At 40.7% G+C, this 21,772-nt stretch overlaps 1 protein-coding gene across 6 annotated transcripts in view; it reads right to left on the bottom strand.

Moving 5' to 3' along the window:
- Positions 1–407: 407 nt before the first annotated feature.
- Positions 408–21,772, bottom strand: part of FRMD4B (FERM domain containing 4B) — a 325,730-nt gene continuing 304,365 nt past the window's right edge. For all 6 annotated transcript variants that reach the window (XM_064593817.1, XM_064593813.1, XM_045861985.3 and 3 more), the window contains 7 exons: positions 20,392–20,620; positions 17,288–17,344; positions 15,387–15,534; positions 12,360–12,479; positions 10,471–11,282; positions 6,919–7,051; positions 408–2,337 (listed from right to left, as the gene is read on the bottom strand). In XM_064593817.1, coding sequence (XP_064449887.1) covers positions 2,217–2,337; positions 6,919–7,051; positions 10,471–11,282; positions 12,360–12,479; positions 15,387–15,534; positions 17,288–17,344; positions 20,392–20,620 — 1,620 coding nt within the window. In that variant the 3' untranslated portion in view covers positions 408–2,216. The remainder of the gene's footprint in view (positions 2,338–6,918; positions 7,052–10,470; positions 11,283–12,359; positions 12,480–15,386; positions 15,535–17,287; positions 17,345–20,391; positions 20,621–21,772) is intronic.

Genomic DNA, 21,772 nt, shown 5'->3' with positions numbered 1-21,772 from the left:
CCTAAAAAGACAGGGGAAAAAAAATCAAACAGCAGGCCCACTGTGCTTCCATTTCTGTACCTTCTTTAACCATTTGGGAGCCAAATTCCATGCATTCTTTCAAAGTGTACTTGCAATTCTGAGCATTCCCTTTCTTAAACAGAAGAAGGTTATTTCCATCTGAGATACTTGCACAGAAATATTAAGGTCTTCCTACATTTCATTTCCCATTCCCTTTCCCCATTGTGCAGGATAAATAGATGTCAGATGATACATTTTCTTGAATTTAGAAGACCTGTTTGCCAGTCGGCAAAACTAGGATGGATGACTTGTTACAAATAAACAACAGTCGCAAGATTAGGAAGCCTAAAAATTCACATCTGTCATCCTCAGTGAGACAATAAACTACCGTATTTCATCAATTCTAAGACAACTTTATTGTAGGACACAGCATTATTTTATGTAGCACTAAGAAAGAAAAAAACACTGCCAGTTCATTGAGAGCATGCCATCCATCAAAAGATGCATCCTGATTTCAAAGATGTAAATATGAAAAAATGTGCATCTTGGCATCAATAAAATATGCTAATACTAGAACAAAAAATCCGCAATCTTGTCCAACATGATTACTTGAAGTAGAGCACTTTAAACTGCTTTGTCTGAACCCTGAATGTAATGGAAGAATACGTAAACATTTTCAGTAGCACACCTCAGTTTATTGACCTATGTAAAAAAATAATAGGTCTTAAAAAGTCAGAACAGTAAAAGAATATGCAAAAGGGTATTTCTGTTTCTAGGAGGCTATACAAGTATGCAAAAAGGAATAACTTATTATTTTTTGCATGTCTTCTTTTTTGTTCCAAATTTTTCTCCCAAACTTCATATTTAATGATACAAATGACTAAGGACCAGTTTAACAAAGCATTTTTATGTATATATTACATGCTTTGGAATATAGATAGAAAATGTTCCAAAAAAGTTGTTCAGAAACTTCTCTATTCACAATATGAACATGAAACCTGTATAAAAGGGGGGGAAGGGAGCACCTTTTATGGACTATTGAAGCAAAGTGAAGATGACAAAAAAGAGCAATCTGGAATATGGAAATATTTGTTTTTGTTTTTTTTAAAAACACTACAATAAACCATAGCTAATTAGTTCTTCCGAGTAAAGTATGAGGTAGTTTTAGCCTCATAATTAAATCTACTGCAGCTTGGAGTTTTTTTGTTTTTGTTTTTGTTTGTTTTGTTTTTTAATGATTAATCTTGTTTTTTGTCATTTGGTGACTTAGAACCCCCCGTGGAATCTGGACAATATGCTTACTTTTCTAATGTTCACCATTTTAAGGCACGCAATTCATTGAAAATGCTGTGGCTTTTGTTTTTTCATTTCATTTTGTTTTGGGTTCTTTCTGTATGACCTTAAAATACTTTTTCAAACTCTTGGTTAGAAAAACTTTCCATATCAGGGCTGCCATTTCAAATGGCAGCCAAATTGGAGAGTTACCAGCCTGAATAATCACCTATCAGGCCATTGGTATAGAAAGAAAAAAAGGAGCCCAATAATATTGTACCTTAGAACATTCTCCAAGCAGAGTTTGTCAATTATTCAGTGGGCTGCTTTGTTTTCCCCAATCTGCTACCATAAAGTTATATTACAGGATGCTAAGTCTTTCCAGAACCCATTTTACGGGGCTTATGAAAACCATCACTCTTTATAATATCCTAAAAACATTTACAGTCATTCAGAACTTCATGAAAATCCAGCTTCTCTTCAAGTAATTTTCCAATACTGTCTAAATTGTTCATGTCTGGGTAGAGATAGCCAAGTTATTCTTCACCGGCTCACAAACCCAAACTTTCTGAAGGTGATTAATGACTAAGGAGCTTCTGTTTCCCTTTCCTCATCATTCTGGATTGTGCTCTGAAATTTCGCGTCCTTCTTTCCTGTTGGGGACCCTGAACGCACTTTTCACAGTTTTGCGGTTTGCCTTCAACAACTTTTATTCCCTTAAAAAGTGCTTGCTAATGATAAACGCTGAGTCCTTTCGTGGCCATGGCTCCACCTTGCTCTGTCACGTGAGTGCCCGGAGTCGGAAGGGCAAGTCGTTCAGGGTCTCTCCGACCTTGGATGCCTTTAGCTTTCTAAAGCCGGATAGCTTTCTGGGAAGACGAACACATTTTGCAAGGCACACTAGTGTGAGAATGCAGTGCTTGGTCAAGAGGTCCAACTGCAGTTCAGACTAATGTTCCAGGCTTTGAATCTTCATGCCAAAAGAGCTTCTGCTCCCTGCTCTCCAGGCTGTCTTCCAACCGGCTTCCATCTGTGCTGTCCAGTTGACTGATCTCTGGATACTGTCTATTAAAGGAAACCAGGAGAGTTATTACTTGTGGTCGTTTTTATTACCAGAGTACAAAGATGACTCTACTCAAAGAATTAGTAGAAAGCACTATCAAGGCAAAGGATGATGGTGTGTTCTTTCATTGTCCCACTGGCGAATTGTCGAAAAGGCCCATGCAAGGTGTACTTAATTCTCTAGGGAGATATTCCTTTGTCTCACTTATATTTAACATTGATTAGGATCCAGATTGTGGTAAGTTACATGTTAACTTGTAGGTTTTTTGTCTGGAAGAAATACAAATAACTTTGGTCTACTATAAAAAGATTACGGTTATAGTTTTATTGCCCTGTAGGCCATTAACTGGTTTTTTAATCTTATTTAGTAATCTTATTCCAGCCTTTTATCTTTCAGTGTGTTCAATTCAGTCTTTTGAATTCTCTTGGAACCAGCTTTACCAATCTGTTAGTTCTCTCATTAATGAGTTAAACAAATCTTTGACACATGCCTATTTTCTCTTTGTGTGAGAGTCATGTTTTTAACTTTTTAAAAAGTATTTTTCAGAGCCACATTTTAAGTATTCTTCAAATTAAGGGACTATACTAGATGCTTTCCTCAGGGACAAAGGAATATATTTAGTGGCAGGCAGGGGCACCCAGGGACACATCTTACATCCCTAGGGCCTATGGGCCGAACACAAATTGGAGACAACACCACATTCAAAAATCGTAGGCATACTTGGATGGTATATCCAAAGGAAGGCATCCTATAACACAAAACATTCCAACAGGCAAAACCTCATTCCTGCAACAGTCATCTAGAATAGGTTAGATAGTTAGTAGGTTTCTTTTTATTTTACATTTCTTTAGTCAAGATGGTTAAAAAGTCACCGGAAGGAGAGCTGCGGAAAGCAATACTATGTGAAACTAGGTATTTAGTGTTCTCATCTAATATAAACACAAAGTCAGATTTCCATAGCTTCACACATCAGCCAGAACAAGCAAAACTCCTGCTACGAGGCAAGATGCAGCAGACGGATCCGAGGGCTGTACTTACTACAGCTGGCTACACTGAGCAAAAGAGAACTGAAAACTGATCTCATTTCGGGAGACACAACCATTCTCCGCGACAGAAGCCCTCGGTGTTGCCTAGTAGAGGTAGAGTTAGATAAGGAAGAGGATGGGAAATGGAAAACAGGAAGGCAAGGGGAAAAAGTTATTTGTAGCACACAAAGAGCCAAGAATCTGAGTGCATTATATACTAGGGACCATAAGGGACGTTGACATTTATGATTTTAGAAAGTCTACGCCTCTGACAATTCTACCACAGCATCCTTGGAAACAAAGTTTTATTGGTAAAAATGTGTAGCTTTCTGTAAATGTTAAGAGCCAGACACTCCGGGGGAAAGGATCTTGAAATACTATGTACTTCATTTGTTTAAAAAATTACTCAGGGGCGCCTGGGTGGCTCAGTCGTTAAGCGTCTGCCTTCGGCTCAGGTCATGATCCCGGGGTCCTGGGATCAAGCCCCGCATCGGGCTCCCTGCTCGGCGGGAGGCCTGCTTCTCCCTCTCCTACTCCCCCTGCTTGTGTTCCCTCTCGCTATGTTTCTCTCTGTCAAATAAATAAAATCTTTAAAAAAAAAAAAAAAATTACTCAAATCTTGAACTTCAGGGCAGATCTAAAGGTTTTCTTTTTATCTTTATCTTGAAACCTAATTTCTCTCTTATTTTAAAAATTATGTTTTCATCAAAAATAACATAATTTTACAGCAAATTTCTAAAACTTAATGGATGGCTGTTATGATACTTGCTTTGTTAGTAGGTCAAGTTAAGTTGATCACTTGGAGGTATAATAAAAAAAAAAATCCTAAAGAGACAAATAAATGGAAATAAGCACACCCATACCTCTGTTGCTGGGAGGGTAAATTGGCAAATCTTTCTGGAAAGCAAGGGCTTAAAAAAATTCACTTTTCAATTTATTCCATTAATTCTACTTATTGGAATGTATCCTAAGGCAATAATCTGGAATTCAGACAAATATTCTGCACAAAGACATTAACAGCCGCATTACAATAAAAAAAGAGAGAAAAATCTAAAAACCATTCAAATTCAAAATATGGGAACTGTTAAATAAAGTATGGTATATTTATTGAGTGGAATATCATGTGGATCACATAAAATAAGGTTTAAGGAGTTTTTAAAAATATGGGAACATGTTTATATTGCGATATTAAGTAAAACACTGGGATGCAGAAGTTCATAGACAATGAAAGGTATAAAACTGCACATAAGGGTATCATTACCACCATGTTAAACATGGACACTGGAAAATGGGGGAATGTGTCAAAATGCTAACAGCTACCACCTCTAGATGGTAGAATTATGGGTAAATGATTTCCTACTTATTTATCCCTTTATTATTTTCCTAATTTTCCACAATGAGCTCATATGATGTGCGTGTGAGCACACACAATAGGGATCTTTAAATAGTTTCTAATTTCCTGTAGATTACCCCACCTCTGACATCAGACTCCACGTCAAGCCATCTTGGGCTGGCTCTCTGAGATAGACAGGCACACTTGGTAAAAACAGACTTTCTCTAAAAATGTTTAGTACTTGGGCGCCTGGGTGGCTCAGATGGTTAAGCGTCTGCCTTCGGCTCAGGTCATGATCTCAGGGTCCTGGGATCGAGTCCCGCATCGGGTTCCCTGCTCAGTGCAGAGCCTGCTTCTCCCTCTCCCTCTGCCACTCCCTCTGCTTGTGCTCTTCTGTCTATCTCTCTGTCAAATAAATAAATAAAATCTTAAAAAAAAAAAAATGTTTAGTACTTCCTGAGTTCAGTGAAAATAGTGTTAAGGATTTTCAAACGGTCTCATGCGCTTTTATATTATCTCTCATGCAGGCTGTGAAAAGGAAAGTAAAAGTGTACAAGTGGGGAAAACTATTTGCAAATGAATTATACAAAACGATGAGAACGGACTTAAAAAAGTGCAGCTCCAATTTTGGGCCAAAGCCATTTTAGTTCTTGCTCGTAACTCATTTGCAAGCATTATTTACAGAAACCCAAGCTATCTGAAGTCCCCTGAGGTATATTTTCACTAAAATCCTATTTTGAGCACACCCTTTGTTGAGTTGAGACAATCGGCCTAATAGTTCAAGCCAAGAAAAACTCTCCTTGAACAAGGAGAAGAAAAATAAGGCTTTGGGGTCGAATACCTCCAATTCGTTTGTAACACTGAGTACTTTATTAAGAAATTATGATTTCACTCATATGTGGAATTTAAGAAACAAAACAGATGAACAATGGAAGGGAAAAAAGAGAGAGAGAGAAAAGCAAACCATAAGAGACTCTTAACTATAGAGAACAAACTGAGGGTTGATGGAGGTTAATCAACTAGAATTGAAATAAAAAATTGAAGTAAAAAAAAGAAAAGAAATTTCACCTCTCAAACTCACCAGGCTAGACACTTTGATAAGTTATTGTCTGTGTAAGTCTCCCTATGCCTGAAGCAATTTGACCTAGAGCAAAATTAAATAAAAACAAACAGAAAATGCTCTATTTCTTGGCACGATGGGTGTGAATTATATCCTGTGAAAAGTGATAGGGAGAAATGACCTCTTCATACTTAACTCCTCTTGCATATACAAAGAAGTGAGAAACTCCTCTCCTCTTGCATATACAAAGAAGTAATGCGGAGTTAGCCATCTTTTTTTAAAATCACATTTTAACGAATTGTTCTTGTATGTTTCCTCCTAATGTTTACAAAGAACCACGATTACAAATAGGACAACTGTCTGTGTCTGTACCTTCTTTTTTTTTTTTTTTTTTAAAGATTTTATTTATTTATTTGAGAGAGAGAATGAGAGACAGAGAGCTTGAGAAGGAGGAAGGTCAGAGGGAGAAGCAGACTCCCTGCCGAGCAGGGAGCCCGATGCGGGACTCGATCCAGGGACTCCAGGATCATGACCTGAGCCGAAGGCAGTCGTTTAACCAACTGAGCCACCCAGGCGCCCCTGTGTCTGTAGCTTCTTAAGGAACACAGGATCAGACACAAAAAGGCAGCAAATGTTCACTGAAATCAAGCCCACCAACTGCCTATGAGGAATTTTGATGTGAACAGCCTTTTCTGGAGCAGAGATATTTTTCCTCCAAGGTTCCAGGAGAGTCTTAAATGGATATATCAGTAATACCATTTAAAGTACTGCAATTAAAAAAAAACCTGCCAGACACAGAATTTAAGACCTTACAGAAGACGAGGAACAGAGTCAAATTCGAACAATCTAGATTAGGAGTCAACAAACCTTTTCTTAAAAAGGCCAGATATTTTTGGCTTTGGTGGCCACGAGGGCTCTGTCGCTACTCCACTCTGCCCTCATGGTGCAAAAACAGCCATAGATAAAATGTATGTGAATGAACATGGCCGTTTTCCCATAAAATTTAATTTACAAAAACAGGTGGCAGCTGGTTTGGGCCCCATAGGCTATAGTCTGATGATCCTTGAGCAGTCATAAAAAAAAAAAAAAAAAAAAAAAAAAATGAATTCCTCAATTGTTCTGACCAGGAACAGGCTACTAGAATTTTGGAGCATTGGTTTCTCACCTTCCCGGGGAGGGCAAAGGATTATAGATGTTGCCGTAGCAGCTGGTGTAGGAAGAATGTGCTGGGGTCTCGTAGTCAGATAGCCCTACAGCTATCTGGCTCCTCCAGTTTCCAGAAGTGTTTGTAGAAGATACTAGAAGTAAAAATGGAAAGAGACAAAATTAGTGGGAATATTCAAAGCAAAGACTGTTTAGGCCATTTAAGTGTACATTATAATCATCTATGTGCAGAGATTAAGAGCCAGTGTTTATAATCAATAGAGTTCCTAATCCAATTTAGTCACTTACTGGCCATGTGACCTCGGGCAAATAGTTTATTCTCTTTAAGTCTCAGTTTCTTCACCTGTAAAGTGGGGATAATAATGCAAATATATCCTGTATAGGGATGATACCAGGATTGAGTAAGTTATATATGAGAATGTCTAGCACTGTGCCTGGTATAAAGAAAGCACCCCCAAAATGATAACTATTGATATTATTATTATTATTTTTTTTTAAGATTTTATTTATTTATTTGAGACAGAGAGAATACACATGAGAGGGGGGAGGGTCAGAGGCAGAAGCAGGCTCCCTGCAGAGCAGGGAGCCCGATGCGGGACTCGATCCCGGGACTCCAGGATCATGACCTGAGCCGAAGGCAGTCGCTTAACCAACTGAGCCACCCAGGCGCCCGATAACTATTGATATTATTAATGGGAATAAAGTTAACTGAAAGGCATGCTATAAGAAATAACCTAAAAGACAAGTAGAAAAAACATTCTCATATATGGAGAGAGTCTCTCCATTCTGGCTAGGTGGCTGGATAGATAAGGCTTTATTTGTAAAGAAAAGATGACCAGTTTGAGTTTCTTGGAGGTCTTTGGAGGAAAAGCACTCTGTAAGTTGCCCTGTTGGGTCACGACTTGCTCCTTGGCCCAAGGCAACGGCAGCCACTAGCAGGATCAACGCATACTTTTTGCCTTAAAAGAAAAAGTGTGTGGGGGGGAAGGGGCGGGAGGGTAACCAGTACAGGAGGGAATTAGTTCTACTGAGGGACTGAACTGGAACAAGACAAGGGCACCATTTGGGAGCAAAGCTCAGTGAATGTCTCACTGTAGGGCGTTTGTTGTCCTCTCTCTAAAACCAGTCCTGCTCCATGCCCAGGACGCACAAGGGGACCACAACGCCCAGCTGGTGGTCCAAGGCCAGCACTGCTCAAGGATCCTTCCAGCTCCCCTCCATTTCCTGTTTTTGGCAGCCACCTTCCTTGTCTTCTTTCTCACACCCACCAAGCCCTGGTGACCAGCGTATGGCGGACGCCTTTCAAAACTCATCTGTGGCCCTGGATGCCATGAGGTTCTGACTCAAAGATGTAATTCTCTCACTTCGAGTTTCTAAGAATGTTTCATAACTCTGAGTCAGGGGCTGTAAAGCATGGTGGTTAAGGCGTCAAGCACTTACTGGCTCTGGGGCTTGGCCAGGGTCATTTCAACTCTCTGAACCAGAACTGCCTCGGCTGCAAGATGAGGACAGTAATAACAGACCTAACAACAGTGCTCACAGTACCCAACTGTTTGCACACATTAGATGGGATGGTGCACACGAAGCACCAAGCATGCGGCGTGGCCCAGGGGAAGCTGCCAAGAGATGGTGGCTGTCATTACTCTAAAACGGAGTCACCAAGAGAGTCTTTAGATGGCTAGAAGGAGCTACAAAACCCCTGACTACTTTGGCAAATAACAGGAAACTCTCCATGATGCATGCCTGTTGTAATACATTTTTGTAGCTATAAAATGTAGACAGGAATGAGCTCTAATTCCATCCCTTTAATTCTTTAACATGGATGGAATGCCTTTTGGTCTGTGGGGCCAAATCCTACGGCTACCAGCCAGGGTCCTACTGGGTGTGAATCGAGAAGCACTCACTCCATTCTTACCTTTGCCCCAGGCACGGAGCCAACCGGCAGTAATGCTGTGGTTTTGGAAGGATGCCTGTTCCTCTCCAGCCTCCCTGCTTAAAAAGGCATCACCCCAGCCCTGGGCCCTGATGACCATCCTTATGCATCTCAGCCCTCCTTGTTTGTTCTTTCTTTCTAACACCCTCTCCATGTTTGTTTTTGGAAAGATTCTCATGCAGTGCCCTGAACGTTAGGGGGAAGAAAGGCGTTCTCTAGAGATGAGCCATAAATAACCAGGAGTAAGGACAGGAGGCTTTTTGTATGGTAGATGTGGTAATAAGTGGGAAAGCCCTAGTGGAAGTCCAAAGTCCTACACAAACAGAAGAGACCGTACACCCAAATAGAAATCTCCATGGAAATGCCTCTGGTCAACAAGCTTAGGATACTTTTAAAGGCACAGTTTTCACCAACTATTACAATGTGATTCAGGAATCCCTGTGCTGTGTCCTACTAAGGGGTCATGCCTGAAAGAGGGGCAAGAACATAGGACCTCAGGTTTCCACGTAGTTCAAGAACTCATTCGTTTTAGAGCCTCGAAATTGCTTAATTTGCATACATTCCTCTGGCTGCTGACTAGACCGTGAGCTCCTCAAGGCCAAAACTGGGTCAACCCTGGCTCCTCAGCATCTGGGACATGCCTGCTTGTTTGTTGAATCAATGTAACCAGAGACAGATATTCCTCTTTCCCCTCATTTCTCTACTCAGCGAGGGGTAAGCAGTAAGTACTCCATGGATTTTAGTGGAGTGAGGGGCCCAAGTCAATGCATGAGGGAACATCTCTAACCAAAATTATCTTTGAAAATCCCTTCCATCAACCCTAAAGCAGAGTATATATGATTACTGAATTGAGTCAAGGCACGTGAAGCACGTAGAACAGTGCCAGGAACAGGGCTTACAAATTACTGGCTCCCATCAGAATTACTAAGAGCCTCACACAGCTACCCGAACATTCAAAACAAACTGCCTTTAGAAGATCAAGTTCCTGCTGGTGAACAGGGAAGGATGCATAATCCTAATGCTTTCTGCTCACCTGACGGATTAACTCTATTTTTTAAAAATATATCAAACACCAGTGACCTGAACACTTTAATGACATGGGGAAAAGATAGAATATTTGAAAGCCCCTCTTTAAAAAAAAAAAAAGGGCGCCTGGGTGGCTCAGTTGGTTAAGTGACTGCCTTCGGCTCAGGGCATGATCCCGGAGTCCCGGGATCGAGTCCCTGCTCGGCAGGGAGTCTGCTTCTCCCTCTGACCCTCCCCCCTCTCATGCTCTATCTCATTCTCTCTCTTAAATAAATAAATAAAATCTTTAAAAAAAAAAAAAAGAAAGAAAGCCCCTAACACAGGGTACAGAATAGGTGCTCAATGAATGCTTGTTGGATTGGAATCTACAGTTTGCTCCATTGGACTCCTGTGGACTGTGTTCTTTGGAAAGCCGAAGAGAAAGAACTATGTTTCAGTTGGCAATTCTTACTGTGGCCCCACGGAATGGCTACCAGTGTCATGACCTTGGGTACTGGTCCTGTGATCCCTGAGGGGAGTGGTCTGGGGGGAGGGTGGGCGGGGGACAGGAGGTAAATTCGATCTGGGGATCAAGTGAGTAGGCAGTATTCTTACCGGAAGAGTAGGAGGATGTTCGGCTGCTGGGAGAGCAGGGTACTTGCAGCCCCGCAAACCCCAGGCACCTCTGCGATCCCCTGTCTGAGTCAAAGCTAGTCTGTGGGCTGTGCCCCTGATCCTTCTGCCCAGAGGCCCGCTGGTACCAGCCACGCAGGTGCTCTGCAACTAAGGCCTTGTGGATGTTTTTGGTGATGTGCTCTGACTTGGCAGCAGCCTTCCTGGGCAGCCGGAGAGTTGCATATGGGTTGTGGGGCACCCGGTCGACCTCATCCTCATGAAAGGACCTGCTATAGTCCCTTTGGCGCTCATAGCCGTAGTGGGCCGAGGCCCGGTAGGAAGGATTGACGCTGTACTGTCCTTCCGTGTCGTTCTCATAGACGTAGCCGCCACTGTAATAAAGATCGCACTCGGGATAGGGTGTGTACCCAGCAATATAGTAACCAGAAGAAGGTTGTTCCTGGCTCTTTGTGTAGACGCCATTCCTCAAACTATCCTTTTGTGCTAGGTTGGGCATGCTTCCTGAATTTGAAGTCGAAACACTCTGTTTCTTGGACCTTCTCCGGCCCCTGGCACGAGTGTCCAGAGTCTGGGTAGTGTAACAGGGGCCGGCGACGGGCGTCACGCAGTAATACTCTGTGCTTGACTGGCTGGTGTAGGAAGACCCATCATCCAGGATTTCCGTACTACTGCTTCTTTGGGATTTGGAGAGGGAGAAAAATGGCTTATCGTTGTCCATCTCAGACAGCAGGTGAGACTGAGATTCAAGGCTTCCACTGCGCTGGCGACAGTGCTGGGCTGAAGATTCGGGTCTGCAGGAGGAGAGAGGCCAATTTGTGACAGAGGAAGAATGAAAGAAGGACCGAAATTTTACAAAATGAACATGGCGTTGAAGGATTTAATCACCCTTGAACTGCCATAAGACTCAAGGTTTCCAAAGCTGACTGCACAAGAGAATCCATTTTTCACACAATCCCTTGGTTCCCACACAGGTTCACTGTGTCATGGTCCAAATGGTTCTAACAACCATGCACTCCCAAGCCTCACTCGAAAGGAGGGAAGATATAAATTGATGATGCACAAGTTGCATCAAAGCCTAAAAAGAAAGCCCAGCGCATCTTTGGAGGTTCCTCTCTTCCAACAGGATAGCAGGAGATGCAGACAGGGTGGAGGGAGCACTGCCTGACTCTGATGCCAGACATATCTGGGGGAGTCATGGCTCTGCCATCTCCCAGCTGTGCCAGCTTGGGTAAGACATTTAACCTCTTGCAATCCTCATCCGTAAAATGAGGAGGGAAAACAGGATCTGAGATCTACAGTTTGGCTTGTTGTGTGGACTGAATAATATCAGGCATATAGGGATGCCTGGGTGGCTCAATCGGTTAAGCCTCTGCCTTCGGCTCAGGTCATGATCCCAGGGTCCTGGGATCGAGCCCCGCATCGGGCTCCTTGCTCAGTGGGGAGCCTGCTTCTCCCTCTGTCTGCCGCTCCCCCTGCTTGTGTTCTCTCTCTCTCGCTGAGAAATAAATAAATAAAATCTTAAAAAAATTAGAAAAAATATCAGGCATATAAAAGAGCTAGCAAAACCTTCCCTAAAGACGTCAAAGTGTTGCTCAAGTCATTATATTCATCCTCACCACTGAATAGCAAACAGTGATGTCTGGTTGGGAAAATTAAGGCGCACACACACACACACACAAATCTCCTATCTACCCGCTCAAAGCATATTTTTCAATACATTTTCTTTGCCAACGTCATTGACCCGTTAAGTAGAAAATGTAGATCTGTAACACAGTCCTGGTGAATCAACTGCCTTAAAATGATTAAGACGCACAACAAAGGAAAGCAAAACCAACAGCGGCAAAGTCATTGGAACGAAGTGCTCTTACTCCAAGTGGCTGGTGCTGTAGGCGTTGCGGGTCAGAACTGGGGTGGTGGGCATGCTCTGTCCGCCCGGGGGCCGCCGCTCCAGGGTTTTGTAAGGGCTGCCATGTGTCGACAGCATTTCCCTGTGATGGGGAAAAGAAGAAGTCGGGAGATGATGAGCCTCGCGACATCTCTGGCAAACTCGTCATCAGGCGATCTGAAACTTACTGGAAGCTGAAGGAAAGGAGCATTGGAGAAAACGGGGCAGAGTGCCTTTGTGCTTTAGTATCCTTGATCTCTCTGAGTCATACGGATGAAGGAAAATGATTAAAGTGTTTTTAAAAAAGAGTATATTGAATAAAAGAGATCGAAAGCAACTAGAGCAGGGGCAGCAAAGCCTTTTCCTGTAAAGAGTCTAATAGTTAATATTTTTGGCTTTGCAGGCCAGATGTCCCAGTCCTTTACTGCTCTACTGTGCCCTTGAAGGACAAAAGCAGTGTAGACAACATGTAAATGAATGGGGGTGGCTGTGAGCCAATAGAGATTGACTGTGGATACTGAAAGTCAAGTATCGTGTAATTTTCACGTCCCAAAATACTATTGCTTTTGATTTCCCCTCCAACTGTTTAAAAATAATAAAAACTATTCTTAGCTCGTGGGCCATATAAAAATATAAAATAAGTCGCAGGATGGATCTGGCCAATGGGCTGTTGTCTGCAGGCCCGTGGACTAGAAGGCAACATCTTTAAATCATTTTGTTCACTACCCAGCACAGTGAGAACACAATTTGAAGTTAATTTTTTAATTAAATGTGGCTTTGATTACATTTTTACTTATTACAAAAGCATGTCAAGTTCATTGCAGAAAATTCTGAAAATACAGATAAAAAAGAAAAATTTAAATATCTATAATTGGAAGCCTCGGATATAGCCAGATATTTTTACTAAGCACACTTACAGGCATTTACAGTTTTTAACAACAAAAAAATATTATCTTACCCTATATTCTCCTTCAAAACCCACATTAAAAAAACTATCTAATGTTTTGTGTTGGTTAATATTCATTCATAATGTTATTTTAATGACAGTATGACATTCCACTGTAAGGATTTATAATTTATTTAAACAATTCACTAGTTGAGCATTTGGGTTGTTTTCAATTTGTCACTAGTGTAAACAATAATGTGATGAGCATCCTGTACTTAATTAATTCAATAGGAAAAAGTCCTCTAAGTGAAATTGCTGGATCACAGAGCAAACCCATCTTAAGCTATTAAGGAAGTAGGTATAGTAATTTTTAAGATAATGATTTCTGGTTATAATTTTTCCTTTTACTGCAATAGCTTTGTTTTCCCTAATATAATAAATATACTTGTCCAGGGCTGTCCAATGATGGTAATGTGTTATATCTATGCCAATATTATAACCATTAGCCCACATGTGCGCCCATTAGCACTTGAAATGTGGCTAGCACGACTGAGAAAGTGAATTTTTAATTTTATTTACTTTTAATTGAACTGGCCAGCACAGTTCTAGACACTTGGATTTCTATTGTTTAAGGCAACAGTTCTAAGTGCTAATCTAACAGAGGGGCCTGATACGGTCTTCGACAAAGGAGAAATATAACAAGGTGCTATTTTCATAAGTGAAGAATTATTTAATCTAAATAATCTTCCTTTATTTTAAGACTAATTTCCAACACCTCCACTGAGATGCAGTGTGACATATTGGTTAAAAGGTTCAAATCCGGGCGCCTGGGTGGCTCAGTTGGTTAAGCGACTGCCTTCGGCTCAGGTCATGATCCTGGAGTCCCGGGATCGAGTCCCGCATCGGGCTCCCTGCTTGGCAGGGAGTCTGCTTCTCCCTCTGACCCGCCTCCCTCTCATGCTCTCTGTCTCTCATTCTCTCTCTCTCAAATAAATAAATAAAATCTTAAAAAAAAAAAAAAAAAAGGTTCAAATCCCGATTCCAACTTTTACATGAACCCAACAGGTTATTCAAGCTTTCTGGTCCTCAGTGTACTTATCTGTAAATGGTAATGACAATTGTCATACCACCAGGATTGCAGTACAGATTAAATTCATTAATCCATATTAAAACACTTCGAACAGTGCCTGATATACAGTAGGCATTCCATAGATGTTAACTTCATTTTATTATTATTATGACAATGGCTGTATTTTTTTGATAATTACATGTCGTTTTTTCCCTGAAATCATGGCATTGTTTATTTGAACATTCTGATTAGGCAGAGTAAACATTTGGTAATCCTATCTTGGGTCCTATTTTTCTTTTTTTTTTTTTAGTAGTATTGATCCATGCAGCCAAATTCTGAGAATCACTGGTCTGTCATCTTTTTAAAATCTGGTGTTATTGCCCAGATAATATTTACCTGAGACATTTGAGAAAAAAGTCATATTGTCTATTTAACAGATTAAAAATGAGTTGAGGGTGCCTGGGTGGCTCAGTCGTTAAGCGTCTGCCTTCGGCTCAGGTCATGGTCCCAGGGTCCTGGGATCGAGTCCCACATCGGGCTCCCTGCTCGGCGGGAAGCCTGCTTCTACCTCTCCCACTTCCCCTGCTTGTGTTCCTGCTCTCGCTATCTCTCTCTCTGTCAAATAAATAAATAAATAGAATCTTTAAAAAAAAAAAAATGAGTTGAAGTCTCATTTCTATTTGAAAGATCAGAAGTCATTTCTGTCACTTGCACTGATAGAGTGGTATTTAATGTCAGTTTCCTGAGAGCATGGGTTCTGAAACTGAACTTAGGACATTATATCCAAATCCAGATTATAAATAATGCCCCTGGAACCTAACATAAATCCAGCAGACTTTAAAATATAGGAAACTGCCAAATGCTTTGAAAAGATCTCTTAGAAACACTTGCACTTGCTGTCAACAACAAATAACGGGGTTAGTTTCTATGCTTTGTTTTGCAAGCTAACCCCTTCCGAAAGGACAAATACGGTAAATCCAAAAAGGGCCAACTATTTTGGAGGAAAGGTGTCATGGCTATGAGGCATCTGCCTTATTAATGCTGTGACTTCTCACCTGGACTGCCTGGTCTCCACAAACTGTTCATTGACGGACGACTTTCTGAAATGGATTCGCTCAATACCGAGAGACTTGGGGGGAAGAATTCTTGGAGAATGAGGTACTGAACTTGGTCGCTGCCCGGCAAGAGCGAAGGTGTCATTAGCTATAATAAGTAAATGAATGAATGAATAAGTAAGTAGGTAAATAAATAAGGCAATAAATACCTTGCCAGCCCTCCAAAAACCAAATCAGAAGATCTGATGTTTTTAGAAGTGTATTACTTTCAGGAAATTTATTTTTATACTGTATACACTAGAAAACGGAAATTACTGAATACAGCTGACCTCTGAACAACACAGGTTTGTACTACATGGATGCACTTATACACGGATTTTTTTTTTCTGATAAATATAGTATAGTATAGTAAATGCATTTTCTCTTCCTTATGATTTTCTTAATATTTTCTTTTCTCTACCTTACTTGACTGTAAGAATACAGTATATAATACATTTAACATACAAACATGTGTTTATTGTTTAAATTAATAAGGCTTCTGCCAACAGAGGCTGTTAGTAGTTAAGTTTTGGGGTAGTCAAAAGTTATACTTGCATTTTCAACCATGGGGGGTGTGGCCACACGTAACCCCCACATAGTTCAAGGGTCACCTGTTCTCTTGTGGGCCTGATCCAACTTTTGCCAGTTTAGTAGGTACCACTCTGAGCAAAGAAATCATTCTGGTAAAATGGGTGATACTATAGCTTTTCTAGAGTTATATTAAAGAAAAACCCCAGTGTGTATAGGGCCAAAAGGAAGCTGGCCTGTAAAGTTGGTGTGGATCACTTTTGTTCACGTTTCAAGTTCTTACACCTCTTTCGTTGACCAGAGGCTCATCCTGTCGTTGAAAGTGATATAACTGATTTATGCTGAGTCATTAGAGACCTGTTACGTCTCCTGTTGACATGTGCATTTTCAAAGAGGAATGGCAAGCATGACCCAACTTCAGCTCAAAGGAAGAATTTTGGAATGGTGGAGTTTCATGCACCATCAAACTTGGGGTGGGGATGGGGGAGATAATGCTGTATGGGTTAGTGGCATCCCAGAATTCTTTAAATCATATCAGACAGAGTCACTCCTCTGCTTAAGCACCAGGGATTCCAAGGAAGTACTCTACCATTCGATATGAAATCCATTCCATCATAAAATGTGTTGAACAAACACAGGCCATCCCAACAGATATGGCGTTCCTCTATGAAACCAATACAATGACATGAAACCCAGTTTCTTCCTAAGGAAAATAAACTCCTAGCTATCCAGAATACAGGGATAATCAAAGTCTATGCTGTATTTTCCAGTTTGAGATTAGACTCCAAATATATACGATGTCACCATTGGGAAAAGTTGAGTGAAAGACTCTGAATTATCTATGCAACTCCCTGTGAACCTGTAATTACTTCAAGAGAAAACATAAAAAAAAAAATCCTACAGGGGGGCACCTGGCTGGTTCAGTCAGTAGAGCATGCAACTTTTGATCTCAGGGTCATGAGTTCAAGCCCCACATTGGGCGTGGAGCCTACTTAAAAGTAAAAAAAAAAAAAAAATAAATAATAATAATAGTAAATAAAAATGCTAATAAAAAAATTCTATAGAGGCTCACAAACCCTTACTGAGAGACTGGCTTAGTTGTGTAATAGTATTTTGATTTCCTAAGTTCAAGTGATTTGTATGTTACTGTATTTAATGCGTAGTTAGCCTTGGTAGAAATTAATCATAATCTCCCTTCCCCAACCATTCTGCATAAATGTAAGTTAGTTCATTCTACTTCTCCCAAAAGAATAACACATCGGCTTTACTTAAAGAAACTGTCTTAGTATTTCAGAATATATAACATTTTAAAACGAAAAAGAAGAGCTACTCACAATCGTCATAGGTGGTAGTGTCAGACAAGGAGCTGCTCTCTGATGGGATTATGTCTTCTGTGAATAAAAATAAGTGCCTTTAGAATCACAGAGCATTTACACACCTACAGTGAATTTAATAAAGCAATTCTCAATAGAGTCCATCTTATTTTTATTTAGTAAGTATAACTAATTACAGTGCATTAAGAATAATTAATGATCATAAGAATGGAATCATAAGAATGGATCATTTACTAGTAAAGATATAAACATCTTAGGAATTGTACAAATATGACACTGGACTAGTTCTTAAGATGGAACAGATTTAGGGGATCCTGGGTGGCTCAGTCACCATCTGACTCTTGATTTTGGCTCACGTCATGATCCCAGGGTTGTGAGATAAAGCCCCACATCAGGCTCCGCTCTCAGCACAGAGTCTGCTTGAGATTCTCTCTCTCTCTCTGCCCCTTCCCCCACTCATGCACTCGCTAAATAAATACATAAATAAACAAACAAATAAATAAAATCTTTAAGAAAAATGGGACCGATTTCAAGGCAGTTTTTTGTTTTCAACTAGTTCAATCTAGCTTCTACATGGGATGAAGACTTTACCTTATACATTGAGGGCTTACACCCAACAAACTGGAAAGAAAAATCATGCCATTCATGTCATAAATGCTAAATGTTCTGTAAAATACACTTGAACCCTCATTTGAAAATCTGCTGTTAGTATAAATTATTTTTTGACCCCTCCCTGAAGAAAAGGGCCTTTTCTTTCTTTTTTTTTTTTTTAAAAGATTTTATTTATTTATTTGAGACAGAGAGAATGAGAGACAGAGAGCATGAGAGGGAGGCGGGTCAGAGGGAGAAGCAGACTCCCTGCCGAGCAGGGAGCCTGATGCGGGACTCGATCCCGGGACTCCAGGATCATGACCTGAGCCGAAGGCAGTCGCTTAATCAACTGAGCCACCCAGGCGCCCCCATGCCCAGTTTTGACAACCAAAAATGTCTGTACACATTGCCAAATATTCCCTGGGGTGCAAGACTGCTCCTGGCTGAGAACCACTGAATTAGACAGACCTGGGTTCCCATCTTGGTTTTGACACTTACTGGCTGTGAGACCTTGGGCAAATGATTTAATCCCTCTTACCATCACTTGGCTCAACTAAAATGGGAATAAGAATAGTACGTAGTTTGCACTGCTGAGGTGGATGGTAATTAAAATAATGGATGTAAAGCCTTAGCCCAGCTCCTTGTACAGGACAAACACTCAATAAATATTAGCTGTAGGTTTGCTTTTATTACCTAGACACAGCATTCTGGTGGTTGGAAATACCCATAATGCTCCTAAGTATTACTGCTGCTCATCAGATGTTAAAAAATGTATTTAGCGGGCGCCTGGGTGGCTCAGTTAGTTGGGCAACTGCCTTCGGCTCAGGTCATGATCCTGGAGTCCCGGGATCGAGTCCCGCATCAGGCTCCCTGCTCAGCGAGGAGCCTGCTTCTCCCTCTGACCTTCCCCCCTCTCATGTACTCTCTCTCATTCTCGCTCTCTCAAAAAAATAAATAAATCTTTAAAAAAAAAATGTATTTAGCAACAAGAGTCATCTCAGATGTGTTGATCCGCCTTGGCAAATCATTCCACACACAGGGTCAAGTCCTGGCAAGGTTACAGGCAAATACAGCACCTTCGTGTAGGCTTCAATGCCATTAGGAAGGGAATCTCTCCCATCTGATCTCAAATGTTAATCTCCATCAGAGCCGGGCAGACTATCTCTTAATTGGACACACAGTGGCGTTTGAAGGCAAGGTGCCAGCATAGTCAGCTGTCAGGCACACTTAAAAAAAAAAATCTACCCAATATATGCTCAACCATTGGCACCATCTGCTGCCCAAATGTCACTCATTGTAAAGGAGATCACTCAAATCTTGCACAGTTTGGGGATGAATGGGCCACAACAAATGGTTATGAAAGTTAAGTACACTGCTAATCACCCATCTCTGTAGGTCCAGAATGTAACCACCTCCAAAGCCAACTGGATTTCTCATTCAGAGTCAAAGCCATCCTAAATTCTCCAGCTGTAGCTGACGAACACTTGTGTGTTGATGTCTGTGTATTCACTTTCCAAAAGCCGTATCTCTGCTTTATAAACCATACCGCCCTAAACCCGAGAATGCGCTAAACCTAGTCACCACATTTCATCCAGTCTGACATATATAATTATTTTATGTTTCAGTAAAACAAGAAAAAGTATTGCCAATTGTAACTGTAGTACACCATCTAGTATACAAATTATTCAAATTTCACAGATGTTTAAATGTGAAAAAAAATAGTCTTGGAATCAAAGAAATATAATCATATTTCAACCAACAATCAAGGCTGAAAACCATGCCGATAAAGTAAGGCCAACTGGACTTGAAATCTACCTGAACGAGATTTTCAGTGTATTTTTTTTCCTGAATATGAAAATCGTAAGTATATAATGTCGAGAATTTTTGAAAATACAGAAAGTATTAAAAGAAAAATTAGTTACTTGAAATTCCACAACTACTAGTATTTTGAAATATTTCCCAACCAGTTGTTGTATGTAGATATTTATACGACGTCAGGATCATGTTGTGGTTACGGTTTAATACCCTTTGCATTTCATGTTCTATCACAAGCATTTGTCCACAGCTTTAAATAGCCTCCACAATGACAGGATGGTAAGAGCTCTTTTCACAAATGTTAGATAGGTTCTTAAAAAAAATGTTATGTCCCTGCATGAAAAACCTTTGAGAAACGACTGGGTAGGCCTAGCACTCTTACCACTCTGTGCTATACTCTATTTCCTGCAGTGATGTCAGGCCAGTTAAAGGGGATTACAAACCAATATTGCTATGAATGCTCCTTCATCCTCAAAATGAAAGCAATGCAATAGTATAGTATTACAAAAGTGAGAATGTCACTGAAAACCCCATTTACGCACTTGCAAGACTGACATCCCAAACCATTTTTACCCTAAGAAACTTAACTTTTAAACCTGTTCTTTCTTTTATCTCTCACCAAATGAACTAACTTGGAAATGCTACGTACCATCACGAACATTGACTATGTGACTGGAAAAACCTTACTGATTACGAACCTGGTAAAATAACCGTTGCTTTCTGGCTGGGTTTCTTTCCACATCTGATTCGGTATTCATTTATCGCGTTTTCAATCTCCTGAAGCTTTTTCACTGCATCTGTGTAATCTTGCTTTCGTTTTTTCTTCACAGTTTTACAAAGGTCTGGCTCGTTGGCAAGTTTCTTTGCAGCTTCAACCAGCTTTTGCTGTATTAGGAAATTGCTCTCCAGTTCTTGCAAAGCAGGATCCTGCATTTATACAATGATACTGGTTCTTGTACACTCTCAGATCAGATGCTCTTTGAGAATAAAACCTTCCTAAGTTTACTGCATAGGTATCTTCAAACACTTTTCTAGGAGACAAGACCTCCCTCATCCATTTACTTACACTCCTCACTACTCCGACTTTTTTCCTTTTAAAGAAGGGAATGGCCTTTCATTCATGTAGTTGGTTGGGTGAAGATTATATTTTTCAAGGAGAGATTCTTCACCCAAGATTCACAGACACAGAAGGTTATATTCACATACATAGCTTTAGAAACAGATACATTTGGGTTTGATTTCTCTTTCTGGTGGTTCCTGCTTCCGTGACCCTGGAAACACTGCTTAATATTTTAATGTTGCAGGTTATTTTCATTCTGCATCTCCATTTCAAATAAGAGAACATCTACCTTGTAAAAATATGGCAAAGATTAAATGAGATTGTGTGTGTTCATTGCTTAGCTCAGGACTGGGTATACTCAATAAATTGCTGAGCTCAGGGGCGCCTGGGTGACTCAGTCAGTTGAAAGTCCAACTCTTGATTTCGGCTCAGGTCACGGTCTCAGGGTCATGGGATGGAGCCCTGTGTCGGGCTCCGTGCTCATCAGGGAATCTGTATGAGATTCTCTCCCTGTCCCTCTGCCCCTTCCCCTGCTCGTGCTCTCTCTGAAAGAAATAAATACATCTTTTTAAAAACTTGCAAAGCTCACTCTATTATGGATGGACACTGCTATCATTTTCTACAGCCAAATGGCTAAATTCGGGCAAGAAACAGGAGTAGGGGCCTACGATCTGATGACATGCAAATAAGAAAGTACACTCTATACTGGAACTTTATTATACCTGAATGCTGTACATATATTATGTCACTTACTACTCCTCGTATCCATTAGCGGGAAGAACAAAGATTAGCCCCATTTTATGGATAAGGGAACCGAGATCCGAGAAATGACTTATCAGAAAGGGCAAACGTATTCATCAAAGGCTTCTCTGTTTTACATGGAAGTGTCTAATGCTGATGCTGGAGTTCTTCATTCTTATGGTCATGGTTCTCAGTTATAAACATTTGGGGTTTGTTTAACACTCTCTGTGCTTGGGAGGAGTAAAGTAATGAGAAATAACTCAACTGTAATTGGACTG

The sequence above is a fragment of the Mirounga angustirostris genome, unplaced genomic scaffold, assembly GCF_029215605.1.
Source record: "Mirounga angustirostris isolate CCGP_5_RB_7025 unplaced genomic scaffold, mMirAng1.0.hap1 SCAF_1, whole genome shotgun sequence".
NCBI classification, from domain to species: domain Eukaryota; kingdom Metazoa; phylum Chordata; class Mammalia; order Carnivora; family Phocidae; genus Mirounga; species Mirounga angustirostris.
The sequence above is the reverse complement of the archived record's forward strand: the minus strand, read 5'-3'. Positions and strand labels throughout refer to the sequence as shown.